The sequence below is a fragment of the Lynx canadensis genome, chromosome A1 (assembly GCF_007474595.2).
Source record: "Lynx canadensis isolate LIC74 chromosome A1, mLynCan4.pri.v2, whole genome shotgun sequence".
Classification (NCBI taxonomy): Eukaryota; Metazoa; Chordata; class Mammalia; order Carnivora; family Felidae; genus Lynx; species Lynx canadensis.
In genome coordinates this window covers 67773395-67798945 of record NC_044303.2, presented here as the reverse complement: position 1 = coordinate 67798945, position 25551 = coordinate 67773395, and the positions used below count along the sequence as shown (strand labels likewise).

At 39.7% G+C, this 25551-nt stretch overlaps 1 protein-coding gene across 1 annotated transcript in view; it reads left to right on the top strand.

The window, feature by feature from the left end:
* Positions 1-815: 815 nt before the first annotated feature.
* LOC116738137 (UDP-glucose:glycoprotein glucosyltransferase 2-like) overlaps positions 816-25551 on the top strand; it is a 37304-nt gene continuing 12568 nt past the window's right edge. Inside the window, exons 1-4 of the mRNA XM_032593626.1 lie at positions 816-1012; positions 5896-5978; positions 14396-14526; positions 14989-15101. Coding sequence (XP_032449517.1) covers positions 816-1012; positions 5896-5978; positions 14396-14526; positions 14989-15101 — 524 coding nt within the window. The remainder of the gene's footprint in view (positions 1013-5895; positions 5979-14395; positions 14527-14988; positions 15102-25551) is intronic.

Below are 25551 nucleotides of genomic sequence, written 5' to 3'. Positions count from 1 at the left end.
GTTTTGCCTTGTTTATAGTAAAATGCAAGAGGACGGAGAGAAACTGAAGAAGGAGCTGTTCAGAAAAAAGGAAGCCGCACTTGATAATTTGGGAGTTTCTCCTGCTACCCAGATGGCAAAGACTGTTAAAATGAGGAAACCCAGTGTTGGGGATGCATGCTTCAGAAAGAAGACCAACTTTGTGGCTGGTCAGTCTTTTTCTGTATAGGTTAGGCTTGTGACTCATGGGTCCATTCCACCGTCTCGGTAGAAGCCAGGAATGGAGGGGTAGATTTGTCCAGGATGGATCTGAGGAAGGTTTTTCTGGCATGACGCTGGTGAGATCTACAAAAGACCCAAAGGATTTTGATTATGTTTTATCAGCAAAAATGTTGCCAAAAGAGACAGAGACGGGATGAAATGAGAGAAGGCTGTCAGACTTTCCAAATTCCATAGGCAGGAAATCGGCTGATAAACTGCTTGGCTGCAAACGCGCAAACATTTTTCCTTCAAGAGAAGGGAGTAATGACCCTGAGGGCAGAGCCGTGGCACGCAGCAGAGAGTGGAGCAGCACGCCACTGAGGGTTCTGCTCACGACTTGAAACCTAACAGTTTGTCCTGCTGTATTTTGAACTTGTTTGGGACTGGTAACTCCTTCATTCTTTGTAATTTCTACCTTTTGGAATTGGAATATCTGTCTTTGGAATTTGGAATGCGTATCTCGATACTGCATTTTGGAAGCAGACAGCTTGGTTTCTAGTTCACGGGTCCACACACGGAGAAGAATTTTGCCTCAGGATGGAGCATACCCAGCGTCTCACTCCTACCTCGTCTAAATGATTTACATGATGAGATTTGAGACTTCTGGTGGTATTTACATGGGCTTTTGGTTTAGAGATGATGCCCAATGGGTTGAGATTACAGTGGGGGATGTTGGGATAGGACGTATGCATTTTGTATGCGGGACAGATGTGGATTCTGGGGAGCCCAGGGTGGACTTTAGTGGCGTGAATGGTGGCCCCCCAAAAGACGGGTCTAGATCCTGACCTGTGGGACCTGTTGTGTTAACCCTGACACCAAGAATTTAGACTTTTCTTCTCCAGAACTGTGAGAATAAATTTCTTTCGTTTTAAGCCACTATGTGGTAATTTGATATGGTAATATAACACTCTACTATGGTCCTTTCTTCGTTGATGCCCTATTTGTGGACCTACCATATTACTTTCTCTTTGGCTGATTCTTTCACCTGATAAAACTGATGTCTTTCTAGTATGTTCTCCTAACATCTGGTCCGTACTTCTGTAATAATCCTTATTGAAAGGTATGTATGCTAATCTCTGCTGTAAAATGTGAGCTGCAGGGGATAAAAATCTATATTTTGCCAAGGCACCGTGCACAAAAGTAGGTGCTCAACAAGTATTAGTAATAAGTATTAGCTCAGCAGAAGCAACGAGTATTTCCTATTCATATTTGTTTTCCCAGGGCTCAGTACATCAGGATCAGGTGCCCAATAATGTCGACACAGTGGAAGGGACTTATATTAGGTAGTGTCTACTTCAAACCACCATCAGAATTCCCTCTATACTCTAGCTGTGTACCTGACCTATGGAAAACTGGTGTCCTGCCGGGGTAATCCAGCTAGGACGCTTAGTGTTACTTCATGCACTTACCTGTTCTGTTGTGAACAAATATAAATTGTCAGCAAGTCCTTTGTTCGATAAACTAAACTCTTTCCCACTATAATTTTTATCTAGTGGTCTTGACTTTATACTTTCGAACCAGATCTCTCCTTTGTGACAGTGTAGCAGGCTGGCAGCCTATAGTTTCTTTAGCCTTGCACTTTTGTGTTTTCTAGACTCCATTATTCTACTCACATCTGGTTTTTAGTGTTTCTTTTAATAAAAATTGTAGGAAAATCAAAGAGGTTGAGGGGAATAAGTGTAGAATAGGAAGAATTGAGAGCATTGGGTAGATTGCAGGAGCTTGGGAGATAGAAACTTAAGAGAACTGTTAGCTCTCTGTTTGGGATGCCCCCTTTTTTTTATGTATATATTTAAAGCATTCATGGGAATTTCTCCCTCCCCCTCCCCATCCTCTGCCTCTGCCTCTCCTGCCTCTGCCTCTCCTGCCTCTCCTGCCTGCCTCTGCCTCTCCTGCCTCTGCCTCTCCTGCCTCTGCCTCTCCTGCCTCTGCCTCTCCTGCCTCTGCCTCTCCTGCCTCTGCCTCTCCTGCCTCTGCCTCTCCTGCCTCTGCCTCTCCTGCCTCTGCCTCTCCTGCCTCTGCCTCTCCTGCCTCTGCCTCTCCTGCCTCTGCCTCTCCTGCCTCTGCCCCTCCTGCCTCTGCCTCTCCTGCCTCTGCCTCTCCTGCCTCTGCCTCTCCTGCCTCTGCCTCTCCTGCCTCTGCCTCTCCTGCCTCTGCCTCTCCTGCCTCTGCCTCTCCTGCCTCTGCCTCTCCTGCCTCTGCCTCTCCTGCCTCTGCCTCTCCTGCCTCTGCCTCTCCTGCCTCTGCCTCTCCTGCCTCTGCCTCTCCTGCCTCTGCCTCTCCTGCCTCTGCCTCTCCTGCCTCTGCCTCTCCTGCCTCTGCCTCTCCTGCCTCTGCCTCTCCTGCCTCTGCCTCTCCTCCCTCTGCCTCTCCTGCCTCTGCCTCTCCTGCCTCTGCCTCTCCTGCCTCTGCCTCTCCTGCCTCTGCCTCTCCTGCCTCTGCCTCTCCTGCCTCTGCCTCTCCTGCCTCTGCCTCTCCTGCCTCTGCCTCTCCTGCCTCTGCCTCTCCTGCCTCTGCCTCTCCTGCCTCTGCTATCTGCCTCTGCCTCTCCTGCCTCTGCCTCTCCTGCCTCTGCCTCTCCTGCCTCTGCCTCTCCTGCCTCTGCCTCTCCTGCCTCTGCCTCTCCTGCCTCTGCCTCTCCTGCCTCTGCCTCTCCTGCCTCTGCCTCTCCTGCCTCTGCCTCTCCTGCCTCTGCCTCTCCTGCCTCTGCCTCTCCTGCCTCTGCCTCTCCTGCCTCTGCCTCTCCTGCCTCTGCCTCTCCTGCCTCTGCCTCTCCTGCCTCTGCCTCTCCTGCCTCTGCCTCTCCTGCCTCTGCCTCTCCTGCCTCTGCCTCTCCTGCCTCTGCCTCTCCTGCCTCTGCCTCTCCTGCCTCTGCCTCTCCTGCCTCTGCCTCTCCTGCCTCTGCCTCTCCTGCCTCTGCCTCTCCTGCCTCTGCCTCTCCTGCCTCTGCCTCTCCTGCCTCTGCCTCTCCTGCCTCTGCCTCTCCTGCCTCTGCCTCTCCTGCCTCTGCCTCTCCTGCCTCTGCCTCTCCTGCCTCTGCCTCTCCTGCCTCTCTCTACACAGAATCTTTTAGTTCAGCCTAGAAATTTGAGTGCCTGTTTTGAGCATGGCCCTGTGATGGGTACTGTGTAGGAAGCAAAGATGACTGAGTATGTCCCCTACCTAATTTATAATTTAGTATTATTTGCTAGGGATGATTACAGGCTGATGAGGGTAAATTTTTATAACCTGTAACTTCCACATCTAAACTGCATTTATTCCACTGGTGGTGCTCTTGCCAAAAATATTTTTTGGAATTTTACTTATAACTGCTGTCAAGCTCTTTTGTACATATAAACATATTCTGTAGAAATCACTTTTTTTCTCTGGTAGAATTTTTTGGGAAACAGTTATTTGGAGCTAGATGTATAAAACAAGTGAACAAATTGAAAATTCCAGTTTTTTTTCTTTTTCTTTTTTTTTTTTTTTTTTTACTTTTTTTAAACTTAAGGCAAGGAGCTGATTTAGATGATCTCTCAAGGTTATTTCTCTCTCTAAAATTAATGATGAGTTCCTGGCAAATTGCCTCTGAAAGTAAATTCTAGAAGAGTTCCATAAGTGCTGAGAGCAGTGGTATGTTGAGGGAAGAAGTGTATTCGAAGACTTTCTCAAGGTCTTTGAAGGCTTATACTTCGATGTGTAAATTCTGGCATCGAGAAGTTTGTGGACCTACCATATTACTTTCTCTTTGGCTGATTCTTTCCCCTGATAAAACTGATGTCTGTGGCTGCACAGCCTCTGAACAGGTCTGTAGATGTCTAGGCAGATCAGTTAGGTATTAAGTGGTGCTCCCTGCTTTGCTTAACGTTTTGTACCATTCCTGTCCTTTTCAGGTCACACGTTCTGTTTATCCCATTATTTCCTCTGCTTTTAGCTTCTCCTTTTTTTTTTTTTAATGCCATTGAGTTGGACACCGTTGCTAGCAAGAACCACTTACCAATTGCTTTGAATTCTAGTGCTTGTCCTGTTTATGTGGATGAATTAATCAGTTTTTCTCTTTAGTAACCAAACTCACAAGAATTACTTTGCATGTGTCTTGAATGTCCTTGTACTTTCCATTCATATTAAGCATCAAAGTTTACCAAGACTCGCGAGAAAGATAAGATGGGTGATAACAAATCTGTACTGTCTGTTTGGTGCCTGGTTCCTCTCTAGTTTAAACGGTTGAATCTACTTGCTTTGGGTGTCCTGTGCTTTGTTCTATACGGAACGGAATATCTTCTCACTTAATTCATTATTTCCAGAGGTTTTAAATGGCTTTGGTCATTTTTTATGACTTACATTCTGTGGAAAAATCGAAGTGTCTGGGATTCAAGGCCAAAGACCTAATTCGATACACTAACTTCCTATTCGTTTTTTCATTATGGTATTTTCTCTTCTAAATAATAAAAAGATTGTCTACATAAATAAGTAACAAAAAAAATAATAGATAATACTATTTTTTAAAGTTTGAGAGAGTGTGAGCAGAGGGAGAGGCAGAGAGAGAGGGAGAGAGCGAATCCCAAGCAGGTTCCATGCTGCCAGCATAGAGCCCAGCTCAAGACTCGATCTCATGAACCAGGAGATAATGATCTGAGCTGAAATTAAGAGTCAGATGCTTATCTGACTGAGCCACCCAGGCATCCCTAGATAATACTTTTTTTTTTCATTTTTCTTAGTTTATTTATTTGAGAGAGACAAAGTGCGAGCTGTGGAGGGGCAAAGAGAGAGGGGGACAAAGGATCCAAAACTGGCTCTGCACTGACCACAGAGTGCCCGATGCAGGGCTCGAACCCACAAACTGTGAGATCATGACCTGAGCCAAAGTCCGACACTTAACCTACTGAGCCACCCACGTGCCCCTAGACAATATTTTTAAAAAGTGTTTATAGAACCAATTTTTATAGAACACCAGGTTGTGTGTGTGTGTGTGTGTGTGTGTGTGTGTGTGTGTGTGTTACTTTTATATAATACTCTATCATGGTTAAATTATACTTCTCAGTAATTTGCAGTAACATGGATGGAGCTGGAGAGTATTATGCTAAGTGAAGTCAGTCACAGAAAGACAAATACCCTATGATTTCACTCATGTGGAATTGAAGAAAACAAATGAACATAGGAACAAAAAGGAAAACCAAGAAACTGACTCTTAACTATAAAGAACAAACTCCTAGTTACCAGAGGGGAGGTGGCTGGGGGGGATGGGTGAAGTAGGTGATGGGGATTAACAGTACACTCACTTCCCATGATGGCACTGAGTAATGTATAGAATTGTTGAATCACTATATGGTACACCTGAAAGTAATATAACTATGTGTTGGAATTAAAATAAAAACAAAAAATTATACTTCTCAGTGGTATTTCACATGGAGAAACAAAATAAATCCATTTTTTACTTATAGCTAGTGAGGAAAAGCCAAAAATGATTTCTTGTGCAGTCTTTTCCAGTCATGAATATATGCTTGTCTGTTGAGAATGATATCTGTGTAAGAATCATCCATTTGTTCTCTTCATTAAAATGAAAGTCACTTTAATTTTTGGAGGTTTTTAACCATAAGTTATAATTTGGTTCTAAGGTATAGTTTCTCATTTCATTTCTCATTCCCATCTATTAACTGATTACTTTTATTTTAATAGTGAATTTATGGCAGAAGAAAGTAATGAAAAATTTTGGCAGTTTTTGGAAACTGTACAAGAATTAGCCATTTATAAGCAAACAGGTAGGTGATGTGCATATTATAACTTAAAGGTTTGGATTTATGTGCATACATTAGATATGTCTATTTTTAACATTAAGGGTGAAGTGTAAATGCTTAATTGGGTTAGTAAATCTGAATATTAAATTTGAAAAGATGTTTTCCTGGATGTTTTCCTGTATTCCAAGCATCCATTTCCAAAAAATAAAGGTTTTAACGCTTTATTTTAAGAAAATTCATATAATTGACAGTGTTTGCATATTGTTTTATAATCAAAGAGAAATAGAAATTGTTGAATTATGGCTTTCTTTTTACCTAGATTTATATGAAATAGTATTACTTTTGTATCTAGTAGTGTTGATTTTTTTTTTTTTTTGCCAAAATACTTGTAAACTCTTAAAGAGATTTTTTAATACTTGCCTGTAACAAATCAGGTAATCTGTATGCTTTCATTTCACTATTAGAAGAGTTACTGATTCCCGCTTTTTAAATATGTACGAATATATATTACAAATGTGTACATACATCTGTCTTTAGAATGGGCATGTATTTATTAATGTATTCTTAGAGGTCAGTAGATTAAAGATAATGAAATTAGGTTTTAGCAGCACAGGTTAAAAGGTTAATTATTAATTATTATAAAGGAAGGCTATTTTCCTGACTCTACAGAGAATGGAATAAATATTAATGTGGATCCCTCAAGAGCAGATTCTTTAGCCTGGTAGACATGGGGAGAACTTCTTACTATGGAGATTAAATAGTTTAGAGAAAATTTACTATGGTGATTAGTTTATGATTTTGTTCTGGAGTGTAAATGTAAGAGAAACAAGTTTTGAATATTTTAAGTGTTCATTTATTGGACTCCTTTTGGCTCAAGTGGCCTTGAATTTCAGCAATTTGATGATTTCATGAGATAGGTTTAAAAAATAGAGCAGACATGCCTTTAGTGATACTTTAAACTGAAATATTTTCAAAACCAAGTAATTTGCTTTTTAAAAAAAACTTTTATTACTGAAAAGCTTCATTATTATCATTATTTGGGTCACAAGAGATACTGTGCACTGCTTTAGATACTGGGAATACAAAGATGAATAAATGTGATCTGTGGTCCCTGGACCCCACAATATTGTGAAGGGGACAACAGAAGAATGTTAAGAGCTTCGCGGGATGTGGACAACATGGAAGTGCATGAAAAAGGGCTTGCAGTTATTATTTCAGAGAGAGCAGGACAGCCTTTCTAGTGGTGAGTGTAGGAGTAGAGTCTGGAAGACAGGGACAGCCAGGTGGTAGGGAAGGGAAGAAAGCAGGAGAGAGGGTGGAATGCACAGAGGAATTTTGACCACTTAGAAGTCAACTTGCAAATCAATGGGAAACTGTCATTGATTGGCTTTGTATTTGCCCTGACAATTTTGGTTTTGGTATTTAAGGTAAAAATAGGCTAGATTAATATGTAAGATTCTGATAGTTTAAAAAAAATCCACCAAATTTTGTGTCTCTCACCTAAGCTCCTAAATGCAACTATCCCAAATCTTTGGTTCTCAGTATGTACCTTATAGCCTTATTCAGTGCCATTTTCCATTGGGAAGCAATCTGGAAAATTATTTTTACAAATTTTGAACTCTTTAAGTTGCTTAGATGTAGCCACATATTTTAGCTAAATGAAATGACATGCCTGGACAATCTGATGGCAGATGATTATTAACAAGTTGGAATATAAATTTAGGAATATGTAAGCTCTGCTTCAAGCATATAATGTAGGAGGTGTGTATTTCAGGGTTGAACCTAAAAGAAATTCTACTAAATAAGAATTACTAACACTGAAGATATAATTCTGTTAAAATCATTTATAATGGCAAGAATGAAGTGCATAAGCTGCATCATTGCTGATGTTGTTAGGTGTAGGAGAGAATGGCGTATATGAGGAGTTAAAAATGTCAACAACTGTCAGATTTACTGAATTTACTTCCAAGATATTATCCTAGAGGAAACATTTTAAATCCTCAGTTACTTGTAATTTTTTAGGTTGTTGAATCTCCATGAGACCCTGTAAATACTCTTTACTGAAGAATAATTCCGGTGATCTACTTGTCTAAAAACCTTGTAATGTTGAAGATTTAACATTTTGAATACAGGTGCTATTTCCATGCCATTTAGTGAGAACACGTTACATTATGTGTCAGCAAATTAAGACCTTTTTAAACATTGAATTGCCTGGTTTTGCAACCATTTTAGATGGTTTTGCTACAGAGTTCTATTTTTGTCAATGCTTCAAGATTCAAGTGGCATGATATTAGCTAACCTATGAGTTTTGTGTGGTGAGTTAGAAATGTCATCCAAGGCTTATCTAATTCCAGAGTCCCTATTTATTTTTACTTATGTGCTCCACATAGAAGAAGCTCATTCTCAAAGTCCTTGAAGATTTCTGCGGTTTTTACATAAGTAAAGTTGCTTATGTATTTTAATGGAAAGATTTTCAGAAAATGTTATGACATTTCTAATTCAGTTACTTGTAACTGAGAACTGGGTTTGGATAGGAGGATGATTGCAGTTTGGATGTGTCACATTTGAAATGCTTGTCGAATATCCAAGTGAAGATCTCCCATAAGGTGATAGATGACGGAGATTTAGGTGGTAAAAATCTAGGCTAAAGGGTAGGATTTGGGAGTTATCAACATGAAGAGAGTCACTGAAGTTACAGGGAGAAGGTATAGAAGGAGAAGAAAATAAATCCCAAGGGCAGAACCCTGAAGAACATCAATGTTTAAGAACCAACCAGAGGAAGAACTAGAGGATAGAGACTAGAAGTACCCATAGAGGCAGGTGAAAACCTAGAAAGCACATTGTCACGAAAGCCAGGAGAATATTGATAAGTGATGGATGTTATCAAATAGCATAGACAGATCAAATAATGTGAATATTAAGCTTTTAACAACAGAAAAATTATTGATGACTTAGTAGTTTCACTGGTATAATAACTATGGTAGGTTGAGGTATGAGTTGAGGTTCTAAGCAGAGATAAGTATTAAGTCTTTCAAAATTGACTGTGAAGCATGACAAGATGCTCAACATCCCACTCGTCAGGGAAATACAAATCAAAACCACAGTGACCTATCCCCTCACTCCAGTCAGAATGGCTAAAATTAACAACTTGGGAAGGATGGGTATTGGCAAGGATACAGAGAAAGTGAACCCTCTTGCACTGTTGGTAGGGATGCAAACTGGAAAATGGAATGGAGATTCCTCAAAAAGTTAAAAACTGGGGCACCTGGGTGGCTCAGTCAGTTAAGTCTCTTCATCTCTCTGTAAGCTAAGTCTGTCTCATCATCTCAGCTCAGGTCTTGATAATCAGGGTTGTGAGTTCAAGCCCCATGCTGGGCTCCATTCTGGATGTGAAGCCTACTGGGGGTGGGGGGAGATTAAAAATAGAACTACCTTGCAATCCTGTAACTGCACTACTAGGTGTTTACCCAAAGAATACAAAAATACTTATTTTAAGGGGCACATGCACCCCAATGTTTATGGCAACATTATCAACAATAGCCAAGTTATGGAAAGAGCCCAAATGTCCATCAACTGACAAATGGATAAAGATGTGTGTGCGTGCACGCGCACACACACACACACACACACACACGCACACACACACACACTGGAATATTACTCAGCCATAAAAAAGAATGAAATCCTGTCCTTTTCAATGACCTGAATAGAGCTAGAGAGTATTATGCTAAATCAGTAAGTCAGAAAAGGACAAATACCATATGATTTTACTCATGTGGAATTTAAGAAAACAAACATAGGGGAAACAAAAAGGAAAACCAAGAAACAGACTCAACTATAGAGTTACGGGGGGGGGGGGGGGGGGGGGGAGGTGAGTGGAGGAATGGGTTAAATAGGTGATGGGGATTAAGAAATGAACTCGTGGGGCGCCTGGGTGGCGCAGTCGGTTAAGCGTCCGACTTCAGCCAGGTCACGATCTCGCGGTCCGTGAGTTCGAGCCCCGCGTCAGGCTCTGGGCTGATGGCTCGGAGCCTGGAGCCTGTTTCCGATTCTGTGTCTCCCTCTCTCTCTGCCCCTCCCCCGTTCATGCTCTGTCTCTCTCTGTCCCAAAAATAAAAATAAACGTTGAAAAAAAAATATAAAAAAAAAGAAATGAACTCGTGATGAACTGAACACCGGGTATTGTATATCTAAGTGTTCAATCGCTAAATTCTACCCCGGGGTCGGGGGGAGGTGGGGAAGATTGTGAAGCAAATAAGATGAATCAGTAGCAGACTATGGAGGTTGCTGCTTCCCCCCCCAAAGGTGAGAGTGATTTATGTATATTAAATGCCAATAGGCAAAGATCAAGTAAAACATGAGGCTAGAGAAAGAGGAAGGATATTGAAAGGGCGAAGTTGTTATCAGCAGGTTGGTTGGTAAGTCTGGATTCAGTGATTTTAAAACTTCAGCTGAAGTAGTCCAACACCTCCATCTCACGATTGAGATGATGGTACAAGTTAAGCCTAAATAACAGATGTTTACTTTCTATAAATCCCTGACCCCTACCTGCATCCATCTCTCCCTTAGAGACCTTGACAGTGACCAGTGACAAAACTTGATCTCAGTTGACAGGCACTACTCACATTTGTTTCTGTTGACGATCTTCCCTGTTTTCATGGAGGACTGATCCCTGTTCGATTGATATAGTCTTAGTTATGTTATTATATTAATTTTGGCTATTTTTCTGTTGGCCCTGCAGCTGTTATGTCTTTTTTAAGATCATTTCTCTAATCTGTACTGCTTTTACTGTTGAAGGTGAGTCTTACTTGTGTTACTTTTTTATTCTTGAGGGAAGCTAACATAACTTCCTGAGAAATCCCGTATAGTTTGTTCAAGAAGTAGGAATGAATGTGCACACCTATTCTAGAACTCTTTAAAAGTACTATATTGGGAAAGTATCGTGGCCTAGAATGAAGAGACTTCCTCATTTTTTAAATATTCCAGAAATGTATTGAAGGCCTATTTTATGTGCCAGGAGCAGAAAGGTACAATTGAAAGCCTAGAAAAGATTCCTGCATTCGCAGCTTATAGCTTAATGGAAGGGACAGCATTATTAAGTTACAAATAATTTTTAATTACAGTTTTGAGAATTGACCTAGAGATTGTACGGCCCTGTCAGAGTGTATGACAGGATCTGGGCTGGGAGGTCAGAGAAAACTCTTTCCACAACAATGGCATTTAAGCCAAGGTGTGCTAATAGGAGTTGGCTGAACATGCACTGCCTACCCTCCTGCATTTCAAACGGAAGGAACATTGTGTGAAGGCCCTGAGTGGTTAGCCCCCTCTAGCTCTGGGCATTGTGTCTTGGTCCCCCATAAGCAGTAGTGAGTCGGCTGGCAATCCTTTCTTCCCCTTACTGCCATCTGATTTTTGTCCGCCAGTATTCTTAGTCTTTATCTTTGTATTCTTAAGTATACATAAACTTCGACTACGTGCTCTGTTGGCTTCGGTGATATTCTTTCATTCCCAGATAATATTTGTGAGGAATCTCCAACCTTATGTTACTTTCCACTTAATTTCCCTTTTGTGGCAGTTTTGCTGGTTGTGTGCTTTTCTGTGTCACCGGAGCGTGCATCGTTGACCAGGTCTTCTGTAAACCTCCACTCCTTCAGTTATTCTTGTTCTAGTTAAGTATATTCAGAGCTCACCCTCAAACTTGATGCTGCATTTCCTCCAATTATTTCTTGGTTATGTGAAGTTTGCTCCCCAGTTGATGCCTCATGAATAACTCCTAGGAATGATGACCTTGAGTTCTTCACATGCATGACTATGTACGTGTGTGTGCATTTTGTACTTCAGGTTTTTAACTTTAAGGTCCTATAGTTTTACTGGAAAGTGCTGCAGTGCTAACCATTCTGAGTCTTCATTCTTAGGTATATAGATTCATTGTTCCTCTTTAATTCTGGACAGTTTTCTTGAATTACGGGGTTTCGTATCATCGTTGTTGTTCGTTCTGTTCTATTCCCCTGATTCTCTGTTGGGGATATAATTATACATACTATAGGTCTCCTTGGCCTGACTTTATATCTGTCATTTACTCAGATCTTTTTTTCATTTTCTCCTTCTTTATTTCTGATTCATTGTCAGTTCACCTTTCCCCTGCATTTGGTATTTCTGTTTTTCCCAATTCTTTTTACTTCGGTGTTACCTCTAGTTTAGTCTGTATTTTATGGTATCCTTTCTTGTTCTTTTCTCCATTCTTTCAGTACAATTTTCATATCCCCCTGTATTTTAGTTCTCTCACTCTTGAGCTTTTTACCCAGAGCTGTAAAGGGGTTGAGGTTTTCTTTTTATCTTACTTGCAAGCCAAAAACTTAGCTTCCCACAGTTTCAAGGATCAGACATGAGACATGAGACTTCTGGATCCGAGCCGAAAGACTTTATAACTGACCAAGGGAAATCTCCCCAGTCGTCCACAGCTTTCTCTTATCAGCCAGGACCCATCACAGTAATTCTTGAGACTTATTACTGGCCTGTCCGAAAGGATCTGTGATTGGCACGATAGACCGTATGAACGATTGAATCATAAGTTGGTTGTAATTCTGCATTACGTACTCCACCCTGTCCTCTGCTTGGCAAGCCAGAGTTCTAATGCGTTTCCGGCCTTCTGTCCGTACTGGTAACAGATTTCCTTCCTTTTTCACTCCATGTAGATATGCGTGTCTGTACCTATTGTCTGATGAAGGTCAGACCTTACCTCATCCAAGATAGGTCTTTGTACTTGTCATAGTGGTTTGGACTTGAAGCTGACAGAACCACTGGTAGGGAAGTCCCCTTGCATGGAAGAGAGTTAACCACTAAGACCTGATTAGGGGAAATTTTTGAATGTACTGCCCAGTTCTTGAACTGTAATCTCTTATTTTCTTTTCAATAATAGGCAAAGTAGAGGACCACTTTTTGCCTGATTGACCATACTATTTTGTCAGTATGTTCACTATCAATTAACAAGGACTTCTTCTAATCCTGTCAATTTGACCCATGGAGCTGGGTCTTTTCTCCTCCAAAAATCCATGTTTCTGTCAGCAATCCATCTCTGATCTGTCACGTACTGTGAAGGATCTGAGATTTTACCATTTGCAAGCTAACAGATTAGTTTTGTGGATACTGACAGAAGACCTGAAACCCTGGATGAGAGGCAAAGGACTTTATTACTCAAAGAAAAAGCAATACCCACCATGTCCACATTATTTGTGCTGGCTCCCTGAACCCCAGTTCCCATAGAGCAACATAGAAGTCAAGATGGCACCTGTACCATGAATGGGTTGAGTTAAGGAGAGGAACCAAGCAAGGGTTGAGAGCCCAGCGCCTTTGAGCAAGCAGTAAATACTGTAGCAGTCAGCAAACACCCAAATCTCCCTCACCACCCCCAGAGTTTCTCCATTCAGACAGTACCCTTTCCTCCTCCCCCAGGAGGGTGTCTGTAGTTGCACATCCCTTTTGTCCTCCCTTTTCACATCTGGGAACTGTGAGTGAAGATCTGGGTCTGCCCCAGCTCAGCTCTTTTAATGAAGTTTCCATCAATTGATAGCTTAATGCCAAGGAGTAAAGGAGAGAAGACATGACCAGGGAATGTCTAGGGGCCAGTTTATGGGCGTCTGCGCCAGTTGGCTCCTGAGCTGCTATGCTGTTACCTTACCATCTCTGGCTGACACAGTGGCAACAGTGCAGATAAGTACACCTCAGGTGGTGTAGAGAAAAGAAAAGGGCAAAAATATAGTTCTTTCCCTGGTTATTCCAAGAGTGTCACCAGGCCCTCTGTAGCTCTCAGCTTCTGTTCTCCTTGGCCCTCTCCATCAGAAAGATCTGTCTCCCCTGGGGTGTCAGAGTTCTTAAATTCTAGGATTCATCCTTCTCTTTGGTGTCTTCAGGATCTTGGGAGATGGGTTTAGAGGAAACCAGCTTCAGGTTATTCTATACAAGAAGACCTTTCTCTTCTTTAAGGTCTGTTTCAAATTCTGTCTCCTAAAGTATTCTGGACATACTAATTGCATTTGGCTATGTGCACTAAATCTGAGTAGAATTTATTTATACATGTCATTTAAAATTTATTAACGATCATATTCTTCAATTTTTGCGTGCTGTTCATAGTCTCCTCTTAAATGATAAGTAGAGCCTGTATCTTTTCCTTGTTATTATAACTCCATAACCTTGGAGTGAATTGATCTGATATGCTGGCATCTTCCAAATAGATTGACAATATTATTTTTACCTGGACTTACATTGATTGTACCTCACTGGTAGATCCAAATGAAGTTAATAAAACAGATCTTGATTTTCCACTTTTCTCTAACCCCAGCCATAACCAAACTTAAGAAATGATTATATATTAGTTTTACAGTAGAGGTGTGTCAATGTATTGAAAATGAAATGACGTTCTTTTATTTTGAATTTTTTTATAGAATCTGCTTATTCTTATTACAATTTAATCCTGAAGAAAGCTGGACAATTCTTAGACAATTTACATATCAATCTCCTAAAGTTTGCTTTCTCTATAAGGGCATACTCACCAACTATTCAGATGTTTCAACAGGTACGTAAAAATACCCAAACTATAATTGACAAAGAGGCATGCTGGTAGTAGACATAAATCTATCTTAATGTGAGTATCTTTGGTTCCAAAGGATCTACAAACTTAAAATACCTGGTTCCGTAGCCTATCATTGATTATATTATCATTGTTATTGATTGTAATTGAATATATTATATAATTTTATAGTTCTGTGGAATAAGGAGATTATGAAGACAAATCATTATTGACATGAACAGTAATGAAAGTTTTAATTTGGAATTTTTTCAATAACTTTGAAGCATGTATTTCCTACTATAAAGTTGATTTTGTTAAAGTATTTGATTCTGAGTGTAGATATTTTTTACTTAGAGCAATAACTTGATAGTAGTTGATGAGTTATTTTAATCAAAGGAATGCATGAGTTTTAAAGATTATATTGTAATTATCAACTACTGTAGCTAAATATAATCTTCGAAATCTTAGATTGCAGCTGATGAGCCCCCGCCAGATGGTTGTGATGCATTTGTGGTTATCCATAAAAAACACACCTGTAAAATTAATGAGATTAAAAAGCTGCTGAAGAAGGCTACTTCAAGGTAAGTTAATAATAGCCTTTAGTGAAAGGTATGGTTTATAAAAAGAGATGAGGGTTGAAATAGAAATTTCTTATAATAAGCAATGTCTTCATTATTAAAAATTTGTATTAAAGCATGTGCTCTGGATTGAAAAAACTGAATGGGCTGGTAGTTAAGTCCTTTCAGTATTTTGTCTCAATTAGCTTTTGATTTTAGAATATAAATTATATCAAAATACCATAAAATACATGAAATATGTTTTATATAATCATAAAATGTTTTCTCAAACATGCAAAATTGTGTATTTATTTCGCTTCTCTTTATTTTTTAAGTTTATTTGTTTTGAGAGAGAGAGAGAGAGAGAATGAATCCCAGTGTGGGGCTTGATCCCATGACCCTGGGATCATGACTTGGTCCTAAATTGAGTCGGAAGGAAGCCCAACCTACTAAGTCACCCAGGTGACCCTGGCCTCCATCTCTTTAAGCTGAATGTATAACCTGGGAATAAAAAATTAATACTACAGTAATACAGAGTATAGAGTTGCATTGTTATAATGTATTATTCAAAACTTTATTTATTTTTTTACTTCTACATATTTAATACAAAAGGATATGGATAGTCAGAAGGAAATTATTAATTTATTTGTACCAGTGTGTGTTTTAGTGCCTGATTTATCTGTTCTTTCAAAAGTATTAAAGTTGTTTCTCTAATTTTGAAAGAGCTATTTATATGTTAAACAGTAATATAGATATAGTAATTCATATCAGTACTTCCCTTGTTTGTTGGAAACCTTTTAAAATATTTGGTTATATTTTATATTAATTTTAATGTACAGAAGGCTTTTTATTTTTATGTAGGCAAATTTTGTGTGTGTGGGTGTGTGTGTTTATAGTTTTTCCAAACATGCATGAGAGATGTTAAATTTTACAGTTGCTTTCCTAAAGTTTTTCCTTTCATTTTACCTTAAACTTTTAATCCATTAATTTTAAACTTTTAATTCATGTAATTTATTATTATCAAAGGTAAGGAGCCTATCAGATCTTTTTCCCTTCAGATGGCTAGTCAAATATTCATTATATTTGTTATGCTCTATGACATAGCTACTCTGTATATTGCCTGTTTCTTATAGCAATGCCATGCTGTTTTAGTATTTGTTTTTTTTTTTTTTTAAATATTTATTTATTTTTGAGAGAGTGAGAGAGAGAGACAGAGAGAAAGCAAGGGAGGGGCAGAGAGAGATGGAGACACAGAATCGGAAACAGGCTCCAGGCTCTGAGCCATCAGCCCAGAGCCTGACGCGGGGCTCGAACTCACAGACTGCGAGATCGTGACCTGGCTGAAGTCGGACGCTTAACCGACTGCGCCACCCAGGCGCCCCTAGTATTTGTTTTAAAATATATTCTGATACCTAATGATACAACCTCATTGCTACTTTATTTCCTCCAAATTTTTTATAGTTCTATGCATTTTTGATGCTTTCAGATTAACACTAGAGTCCCTTTTCTCCTGCAAAAATTAGCATTGGTAGGATTTTAATCAGAATTATGAGGGGTTCCTGGGTGGCTCAGTCAGTTAAGCATCTGAATCTTGATTTCAGCTCAGGTCATGATCTCACAGTTCCTGGGACTGAGCCTCACATCAGGCTCCACACCGACAGCACGGAGCCTGCTTTGGATATTCTCTCTCTCTCTCTCTCTCTCTCTCTCTCTCTCTCTCTCTCTCTCTCTCTCTCTCTCTCCCTCTCCTCCACTCACACCCTCTCATTCTCTCTCTCTCTCTCAAAATAAATTAAAAAAAAACCAAACAATTGAATCTTTATTATACTGGGTCTTGCAACAGATGACATGGTATGTCTTCTATTCATACTGTCTTTTAAAATGTTAACGTTTTGTAGTAATCTGTGTTTTTTAAATCAGACATAGTGGGGTGCCTGGGTGACTCATTCGGTTAAGCATCTGACTCTTGGTTTTGGCTCAGGTCATGATCTCACCATTTGTGGGATTGAGCCCCAAATGGGGTTCCATGCTGACAGCGCGGAGTCCGCTTAGGATTCTCTCTCTCTCTCTCTCTCTCTCTGTCTCTCTCTCTCTCCCTCCCTCCCTCCCTCCCTCTGTCTCTCTTGCGTGCATGCTCTCTCAAAATAAATTTTTTTTAAATATAAATTTTTTTTAATCTATTGAGATGAATACAAAGTTTTTCTCATTGGACATACTGTGTATTATGGTAATAAATGTTAAAATATTATACCATCTTTGCATTTAATGGTGTGAGATTATCTTAATTTCTCTTAAGATTGCTTATGTTTTCATTAAGATTCATGCTTCTTTTTTAATAGATGATATTAGATTAGCTATTATTTAAATTATTAATGCCATCTTTTTATTTTTTGGAGAGAGCAAGCAGGAGAGAGGGGCAGTGGGAGAGAGAGAGAGAATCTTAAGCGGCAGGCTCCACATTCAGCACAGAGCCCAACACAGGACTCAATTCCATGATCCTGGGATCATGACCTAAGCTAAAATCCAGAGTTAGGTGCTCAACCAACTGAGCCACTGAGGCTAATGCCACCTTTTTTTTTTTTTAATCATTCTAGCTTCATATAGTATATTAGACAACTTACCATGTTATTTTTGTAAATTCTGGTATTCTTTTACATATAAATATCATTGAAAATAAGTATACCATAGAAATTACCAATTCCTTTTTAAAAATACAGCCACTTATTTCTCAAAGGAGTTTGATCCAGGTGTTTAGTACTCTTTTGCAAGTTTTAGATCCCTTAGCTTCTGTGGAAAGTACCCTGTGCTGTGTTTTAAGGGTCCAGCACTGAATTTTGTTCTGTTTTTATTATTTAAGTATAGTTGATATACAACATTGTCTTTTAACTTCAGGTGCACCACGTGGTAATTTAACAATTCTGTCCATCATGCAGTGCTCACCATGAGAAGTGTGGTTACCCTCTGTCACCACACAGCGTTATTATAACATTATTGGCTATATTCCTTCTGCTGTACTTTTCATCTCCACGACTGACTTATTTTATAACTAGAAGTTTGAACCTCTTCATCCCCTTCACCTATTTTGCCCATCCTCCCTACTCTTCTCCTGTGGCCCCCAGTTTGTTCTGTGTATTTATCAATCTGTTTCTGGTTTTTTTGTTTTTTAGATTCCACATATAACTGAAATCATATGGTATTTGTCTTTTTCTTATTTCACTTAATACCCACTAGGTCCATCTCTGTTGTCACAAATGGCAGAATCTTCAATTCCTTTATAGCTTTATAACACTAACTGGGAAATTGTCAGCCCTCATGCATTTTTTTCTTTTCCTAGTGCATTTTTAAGCATAATTTTTGGTAACTTTCAACATTCTTAATTTTTGATGACTGACTTTATAATTTTCTTAAATACTCAATATTTAAATATTAAACGTAAAGTTAAATTAAGATTAAGAAAAATATTAGCATCAAGCATTTGGGAGAGGCGATCTGCAGTGGGCCCTCTGAGTCCTTGCATGTTCTTGGTCTGACCAGTAGAAAGTGGCTCTTTACTCGAGCCATTTCTCAGGGTTGTGTTTACAGCAGGCAACCTGGAGGAATGAAGTGATTTTTTTCCTTTTGGAAAGAAGAGCAGGCTTCTTTACTGCTTGGTATAAAATAGTAGTTCACCAATTAGTGTCCTTCAGCTATAACATATGCCCTCTATTTGTGTAGTATCTATCCATTTAGATCCATATTTCACAGGGGAGGGGCAGAGAGAGAGAGGGACACACAGAATCCAAAGCAGGCTCTAGGCTCTGAGCCATCAGCACAGAGCCCAATGCAGGGCTTGAACTCATGAACCGTGAGATCATGACCTGAGTTGAAGTTGGACGCTTAACCAACTGAGCCATGCAGGCACCCCAGTTCTTGACCATTTTTGGAAGTAGGGTAGGATGTTGACAGACTATGGCTTTCCGGGAAAGGAAGGACAAGGTCCCCATGGTTTGGTGAAGACAAAAGCTCGACACTTTTTCTTTTTTTTTCCTACTGCTCCTCTCTCTCTCTCTCCCTCTGCCATTTTGTACTCTCTGTGTTCCTGGCTTGGTGATAGCAGTTTTCTGATAACTTGCTGTAGCCCCTGCCACGACTCCTTGATATGTGTTCCTCCAGGAAGAGGCACCCAAACTCAACTGATGGGGTTTCGAAGGTGTTCACAATGGGCAAGAGTTTAGAATGATCTCTAGACCAATTCAGTGAAGTTTTATTGTTGTAGCTTCCATGAGTGAATAGCAACTGGTACTGATATTGTATATGTTTATACGGTGAATACTCATGAAGTCTCCAGGGAGATACTCATTCGGGGACTGCCACATGTACTGTCTGTTCCCAGGTGAATAACCTAGAATCTCAGGGGGAGAAAGTTGAACTACAATCCCAACTTGAGTAACTGAGTGGCTGCTGGAATTCCCAGAGGCAGTTTCGAGTACAGCAGCGCCACCTACCTGACTCAGCCATCAAGTGTAACCCTTTTTCAAAAGCAGCTCTTAGTAAGAGCTCTTACTGAACCTGAAGACCTGACCCAGGGAAGCCTCATGACTCTGACATCTGATGTTTACATTTTGGCATAGGTCAAGTAGGATTCAGTGACTAATGAGATAGATGGACTCCACAAGTCTCTCTGGTCAGTTGAAAATGGTATATTCAAGAGCATAGTTGTCTTGACTTAGCATGATCTTAGATTTACATGAAAAAGTGGTAGCTGCCCTTGGGGACAAACCATGTGCCCCATTCCACTACCTCAAGTGAAGTTTCTTGGCTCAGTGGAGCTCTCAGTCCACAGTTGTTTCCTTAATGCCTGGACTAAGTTACTGGTCTGTTCAGCTAAGGTAAAGCTGGTTGTATCTTTTTTTTTTTTTTTTTTAAATGTTTGAGAGAGAGAGACAGCATGTGAGCAGGGGAGGGTCAGAGAGAGATAGAGACAAAGAATCTGAAGCAGGCTCCAGGCTCTGAGCTGTCAGCACAGAGCCTGATGTGGGGCTCGAACCCATGAACCACGAGATCATGACCTGAGCCGAAGTCGGACGCTTAACCGACTGAGCCCCCCGCCAGGTGCTCCAAAACTGGTGATGTCGGCAGTCTGCTGCTGCTGTTCAGTCAGGCCCCAGCTATGTAACACCAACAACAGATGTGTTCATTCAGTGGGCAGAGTTCAAGGCAGTCCTCCTACCTCTGACCCCTTGATGAAATTTGGTACATTTATACTGACTCTTGAGCTGTTGCCAGAGGCCTACCTGTCTGGTCTGCCAGTTGGGGGACTACCAACCGGCAAAGCAGAGGCACCCCTCTTTGGGGCTGTATGCTGCGAAAATAAATCACAGCTTCCCATCTGCCAGTCTGAGTAGATACACACGGTGTTAGACCCATTCTTTTAGTCTGAGTCAAGTTAAGCTGCTTACCACTTAAAACATAACAATGTACTAGCCAAAAAAAGGTAGAATGATTTGTTTTTTCCCTACCTCCTGATCAAAGATCTGTGCTGTGGATCTGGCCTAGAATTTGACAGATGTTATATTAAAACGTGCTTATGTGTTTGAGAGAAGTTGACAGGAATCCTTGGCATCCTAGGTAAGTATGATTTTTTTCCTCCCTGCCCCCAACAGGGAAATAAAACTATTAAGGAGGTTTTTTGTCTCTTGTTTTTTTGAAATTGGGATGATAAAAATGCCACATAGGAAAGAACGGTGTGGCACCTGGGTGACTCGGTCAGTTCAGCATCTGACTCTTGGGTTTGGCTCAGGTCATGATCTCGTGGTTCGTGGGATTGAGCCCCGTCTCAGGTTCCACACTGATGACATGGAGCCTGTTTAGGATTCTCTTTCTCCTTCTCTCTCTGCCCCTCCCTCACTCTCTCTCTCTCTCAAAAATTAACTTAGCATAGTTCCTGTTTTTAATTTTTTGTTTTTATGATTTAAAAATGGAAAAAATAAACCAAGGGTTTAGCTCAAGGCAAAAGAAAATAACATGAATGCAAAGGTAATAGAATTTTTCCTTTTCTGTTGTTACTAATCAGTCATTTCTTTAAAGAAAAACTAAAAATCTAACCCAGAAAACATGAAAGAAAATGAAAACTGAAGAAAATTTAGGGATGAGAAACATCTACAGAGGGGAAAAAGTATGTTACCGACATACTTTATATGTATGTGTATATATGTGTATATGTGTGTGTGTATAGATAGAGATATAGATGTATGTATATGTATGTTATTTGCTTAAATAACAAAACAACCACTGTGGATGAATATTGATAGTGTGTCCTGAACCAAGGATTATGTGCCTAAAATTCACAAAAAGAAAAGTGTGTTAACCTAATGCTATAAATAGCTTCTCTCAGGCTGTGGAATTGATTTGGCCCTACCTACAAGCTGATAAGCTTGCCTCTGGCTGTTTCATGGATTCTGGCCAAAGACCGGAGGCTCCTGGTCAGAAACAAAGAACTATTCATGGACACAACGGCCATGCATTAGCATATGGTTAGCACCAGTTCCCTTGGCTCCACATACCCCGGGGTGAAAATGGACCCACAAGAATACTACACAAGCAGTGGGTAGGTCGCAGCTGAAGGACACAGAGCTGGGGGAGCTTTATCGCTTATAACAAGCAGTAAGCAACCTGCTGTTTGTCCCAGAGTGAGATGCTAACATACCCCTCAAAGTTACTTGCTGCGAACCCTGAGAAATGGCCTGTCAGTCTTGACATAGCCAGAAGGACAGTCAAGGGCCCTGGCAGAGTGCCTCTCCCAACAATCCATCCCTTGGCCTGGCAAATTCTTGACCAAACTCATATTTTTATGAGCAATTCTGTTGTCTCTTAAAGTGTTTAGTTAAGGCTACTGTCAACAGGACTCCAAGTGGCAGGATGAGGTCCATCTGCAGGATTAGCCTCAGCCGTGCCCACAGGATTCCAGGTTCAGCCAACTCTGAATAAGTCCCAAGGGGCCTAGTATGTCCTCTTTTGAACAGATGGGATGTAGTCTAATGTCGGTCTTCCATCGCTTACAACCTGTACGAGGGAGTTTATATATCTACCTGATCTTTGCTGGCACTGCACATATTCACTGGGGACGATAAAAGGGTCAAAAAAGCAATCCCCATCCCCAGTGGAACTGGGCCCACTTTTCCCAAATACATTAAACTTAAAAGTGGCACATGTCGCTCCAGTTCCAAAATTGTTAAACTTGCACCTCGTAGCTGCAGCGTCAGTCTTCATACATGGCCTAAACCAAGGCTTCTCCGGGCACAGAAGTACAGGGAATTGCATGATTAATATTCAGATGAAATTTTTCCAGTCTTCATATTCATACATGAATTTGGGGTGGGGGGGATCTACAGTCGGGAGATCTTTGTCTCTGGGAAATCTGTTCCCTTTCTTCTAGTTTTTATTTTCAGCCTAAAGATTTATCTACGAGCATTGTTTCATTAGCAGTCTTTCCAATTACTAACAATAGCAAATTATTTGAAAGAATTATCTTTCAGACTAATATTAAAATGTAAGATATCCTGTATAAATTATGAAATGTACTTCTATAGTACTGATTTGATAAAAATCAGTTTTTTACATGACAGTCCATTTGACTTAGTGCCATTTGAGTTCCAAGGTATCAGTGAAAATAAATGATGCTAATAATTTCATCTAGTTTGATTCCTTTTTACTTTTTAAATGTGAAGTGTGGGTTTAGTATTTTTTTGTGTTTATTAATAGGATCCTACGAAAAACAGCAACTCATTCCGTTTTCTTGTTTTGTGTATTCATCTGTCTACATCTGTTGCAGAAGAGATGTTGTGAATTCAGCTCTTCTTTGGATAAGATTTCATTTCAGGTTTCAAATATCCAAACATTGGGGCTCCTGGGTGGCTCAGTCGGTTAAGCGTCTGACTTCATCTCAGGTCATGATCTCGCGGTCCGTGAGTTCGAGCCCCACATGGGGCTCTGGGCTGATGGCTCAGAGCCTGGAGTCTGTTTCCCATTCTGTGTCTCCCTCTCTCTGTCCCTCCCCCGTTCATGCTCTGTCTCTCTCTGTCTCAAAAATAAACTTAAAAAAAAAATTAAAATATCCAAACATTAACAGTAATATTTGTAAAATCCTATCTTATGTTAAATGCTAATAAATACAGATGAATGTGTAAAACTTGAAAAGAAATTTATTAGAAGAATGTTGATGAGTGTGCATACATACTGTGAAAGTCCTCTGTAAACCAGTGTAAAGATGCTTGAACTCAGGTCATTTATACACCTGAAGTAAACCCCATTCCCCATACTGAAGTCCACAAATTTCACATGCTTTAAGCCAAATAATTGGTGGAAAGTTTTCATTCTGTTAGATTTATTGAGCACTTGAGTGATTTGGATTTAAAGAAAGTTAAGCTAATAACCAGGAACATAGTATTTTAGTCATTTTTAAAATGTAAAAGTAAACTTATATTCATTGGTAAGCCTTATTCTGTAATAATTAAACAAAATAGAAATTTGAATTTCTCTATTAGAAGGTATAATTTATACATGTACAATTTTCCAGCCATGCCAGAAAATTGAAACATTAATTATTTACCATAGTTTGTTGTAGAAAGTCTGTAAATTTCTTATCAGTATTTTAGAAATGTTTCTCTAACAGGCCATGGTTATCACTAGATGATTTTATCAATTTCTGTTTAGCTCAAATAAGTAATAGAATATTCTGTAATTTTTCATATTTAAAATTATACTTTTTAAAATGTTTTTCTAGTGTTTATTTTTGAGAGAGAGAGAGTGTGAGCAGGGGAGGGACACAGAGAGAGAGACAGACAGACAGAATCTGAAGCAGGCTCCAGGCTCCAAGCTGTCAGCACAGAGCCCGACACAGGGCTTGAACTCACAAAACCTGAGATTGTGACCTCAGCCAAAGCCAGATGCTTAACCAGTTGAGCCACCCAGGCACCCCTAGGATTATACCTCTTGATAAAAATATTCAATTTTCATTTTAAATTTTGATTGAGAATTTTCATTCTTACACTATGCAGGTTAATTACTGTGGGTGAATTAAAAAATGTAAAGAAAATATGCCTACAAAATAACTTCCCTTACATACAAAACAATATAATAAACGTATAATAAGATTGTAATATAAACATGCTGTAAAATTTTATAGTTATGTCAATAAGTGAAAAAGAATCCTATATGTATCTAGTGTATGGAACCTGAGGGAATCAATAGAAAATGACCTAACAGGGGCGCCTGGGTGGCGCAGTCGGTTAAGCGTCCGACTTCAGCCAGGTCACGATCTCGCGGTCTGTGAGTTCGAGCCCCGCGTCAGGCTCTGGGCTGATGGCTCAGAGCCTGGAGCCTGTTTCCGATTCTGTGTCTCCCTCTCTCTCTGCCCCTCCCCTGTTCATGCTCTGTCTCTCTCTGTCCCAAAAATAAAATAAACGTTTGGAAAAAAAAAAAAGAAAATGACCTAACAATTCAGTATTTTCATCTAAGTGTAGTATTTGTCTCTATTGTTTTGATGCATTTTATGTTTATTTACACTAAAAGGACATGTTCCCAATGTATTAAGTTTAAACATTGAAAATTAGAATAATGCGACATATACATACAGCAAATTATATGATTCTTATTTATTCCAGTTTTCTAGAACTCTCCATAATCAACAGTGCTATTAAGTTCTTGTAGGTCTTTTTGGAAATAAGATTATATAATCATAACTATATAGATAAATACCCCCTACTTTCATCATTAATGGTGGTATAACGTCCAACACTTGGTTGGATGTTCTGTGGATCCTTGATGGTACTCTTGGTCGATAGTTTAAGTAAATGGAGGTTTGCTAGACGGAGAGAAAAATGATCATTTCTTGAACATCACACATGTGCTTCATGCTCTGCTAGATGATTTGCAAGTCCTTTTGGTAAAGCTACCTAGGCGGTAGCAAGAATTCCTCCTCTTGAGCAGATAAAGAAATAAGCCCAAGAGAGATCAAATCACTGGTGCAGGGACACATAGCTAGTAAGTAGTTAAATTAGAACTTGAATCCAATTCTGCCTAATTTCAAAACCGACAGCCTTTTCACTAGCATGCTGTAGCTTTGTTATTCATACCCCCTTTCCCTCTCCCCTTTTCTTTGTATTTGTGTTTTAAAGGTAGTAAATAACTAAAAGGCTATATAGATCTGAATTCATTAAATGTTACTTCTCAACACCTTTGTTGTTCAGTATCTCTTTTTTCTTTCTACCTATATAATTGTTAAAAGATGTGGCTTTAGGATTCCTATTTATGGATAGGAGTTGAAATTTGGCTTTCTGTTTGATCTTGCTGTGGATATTTAACTTGTCTGAGCCTCAGAAACCTTTAAAGTATTAAGTAAATGATAGTAACTATCTACAGGAATTGTTGGGAAGATAGAATGTAATATGTACAAAAAATCTAGCATAGTGCCTGGAAAATTAAAAGATATCAAAGT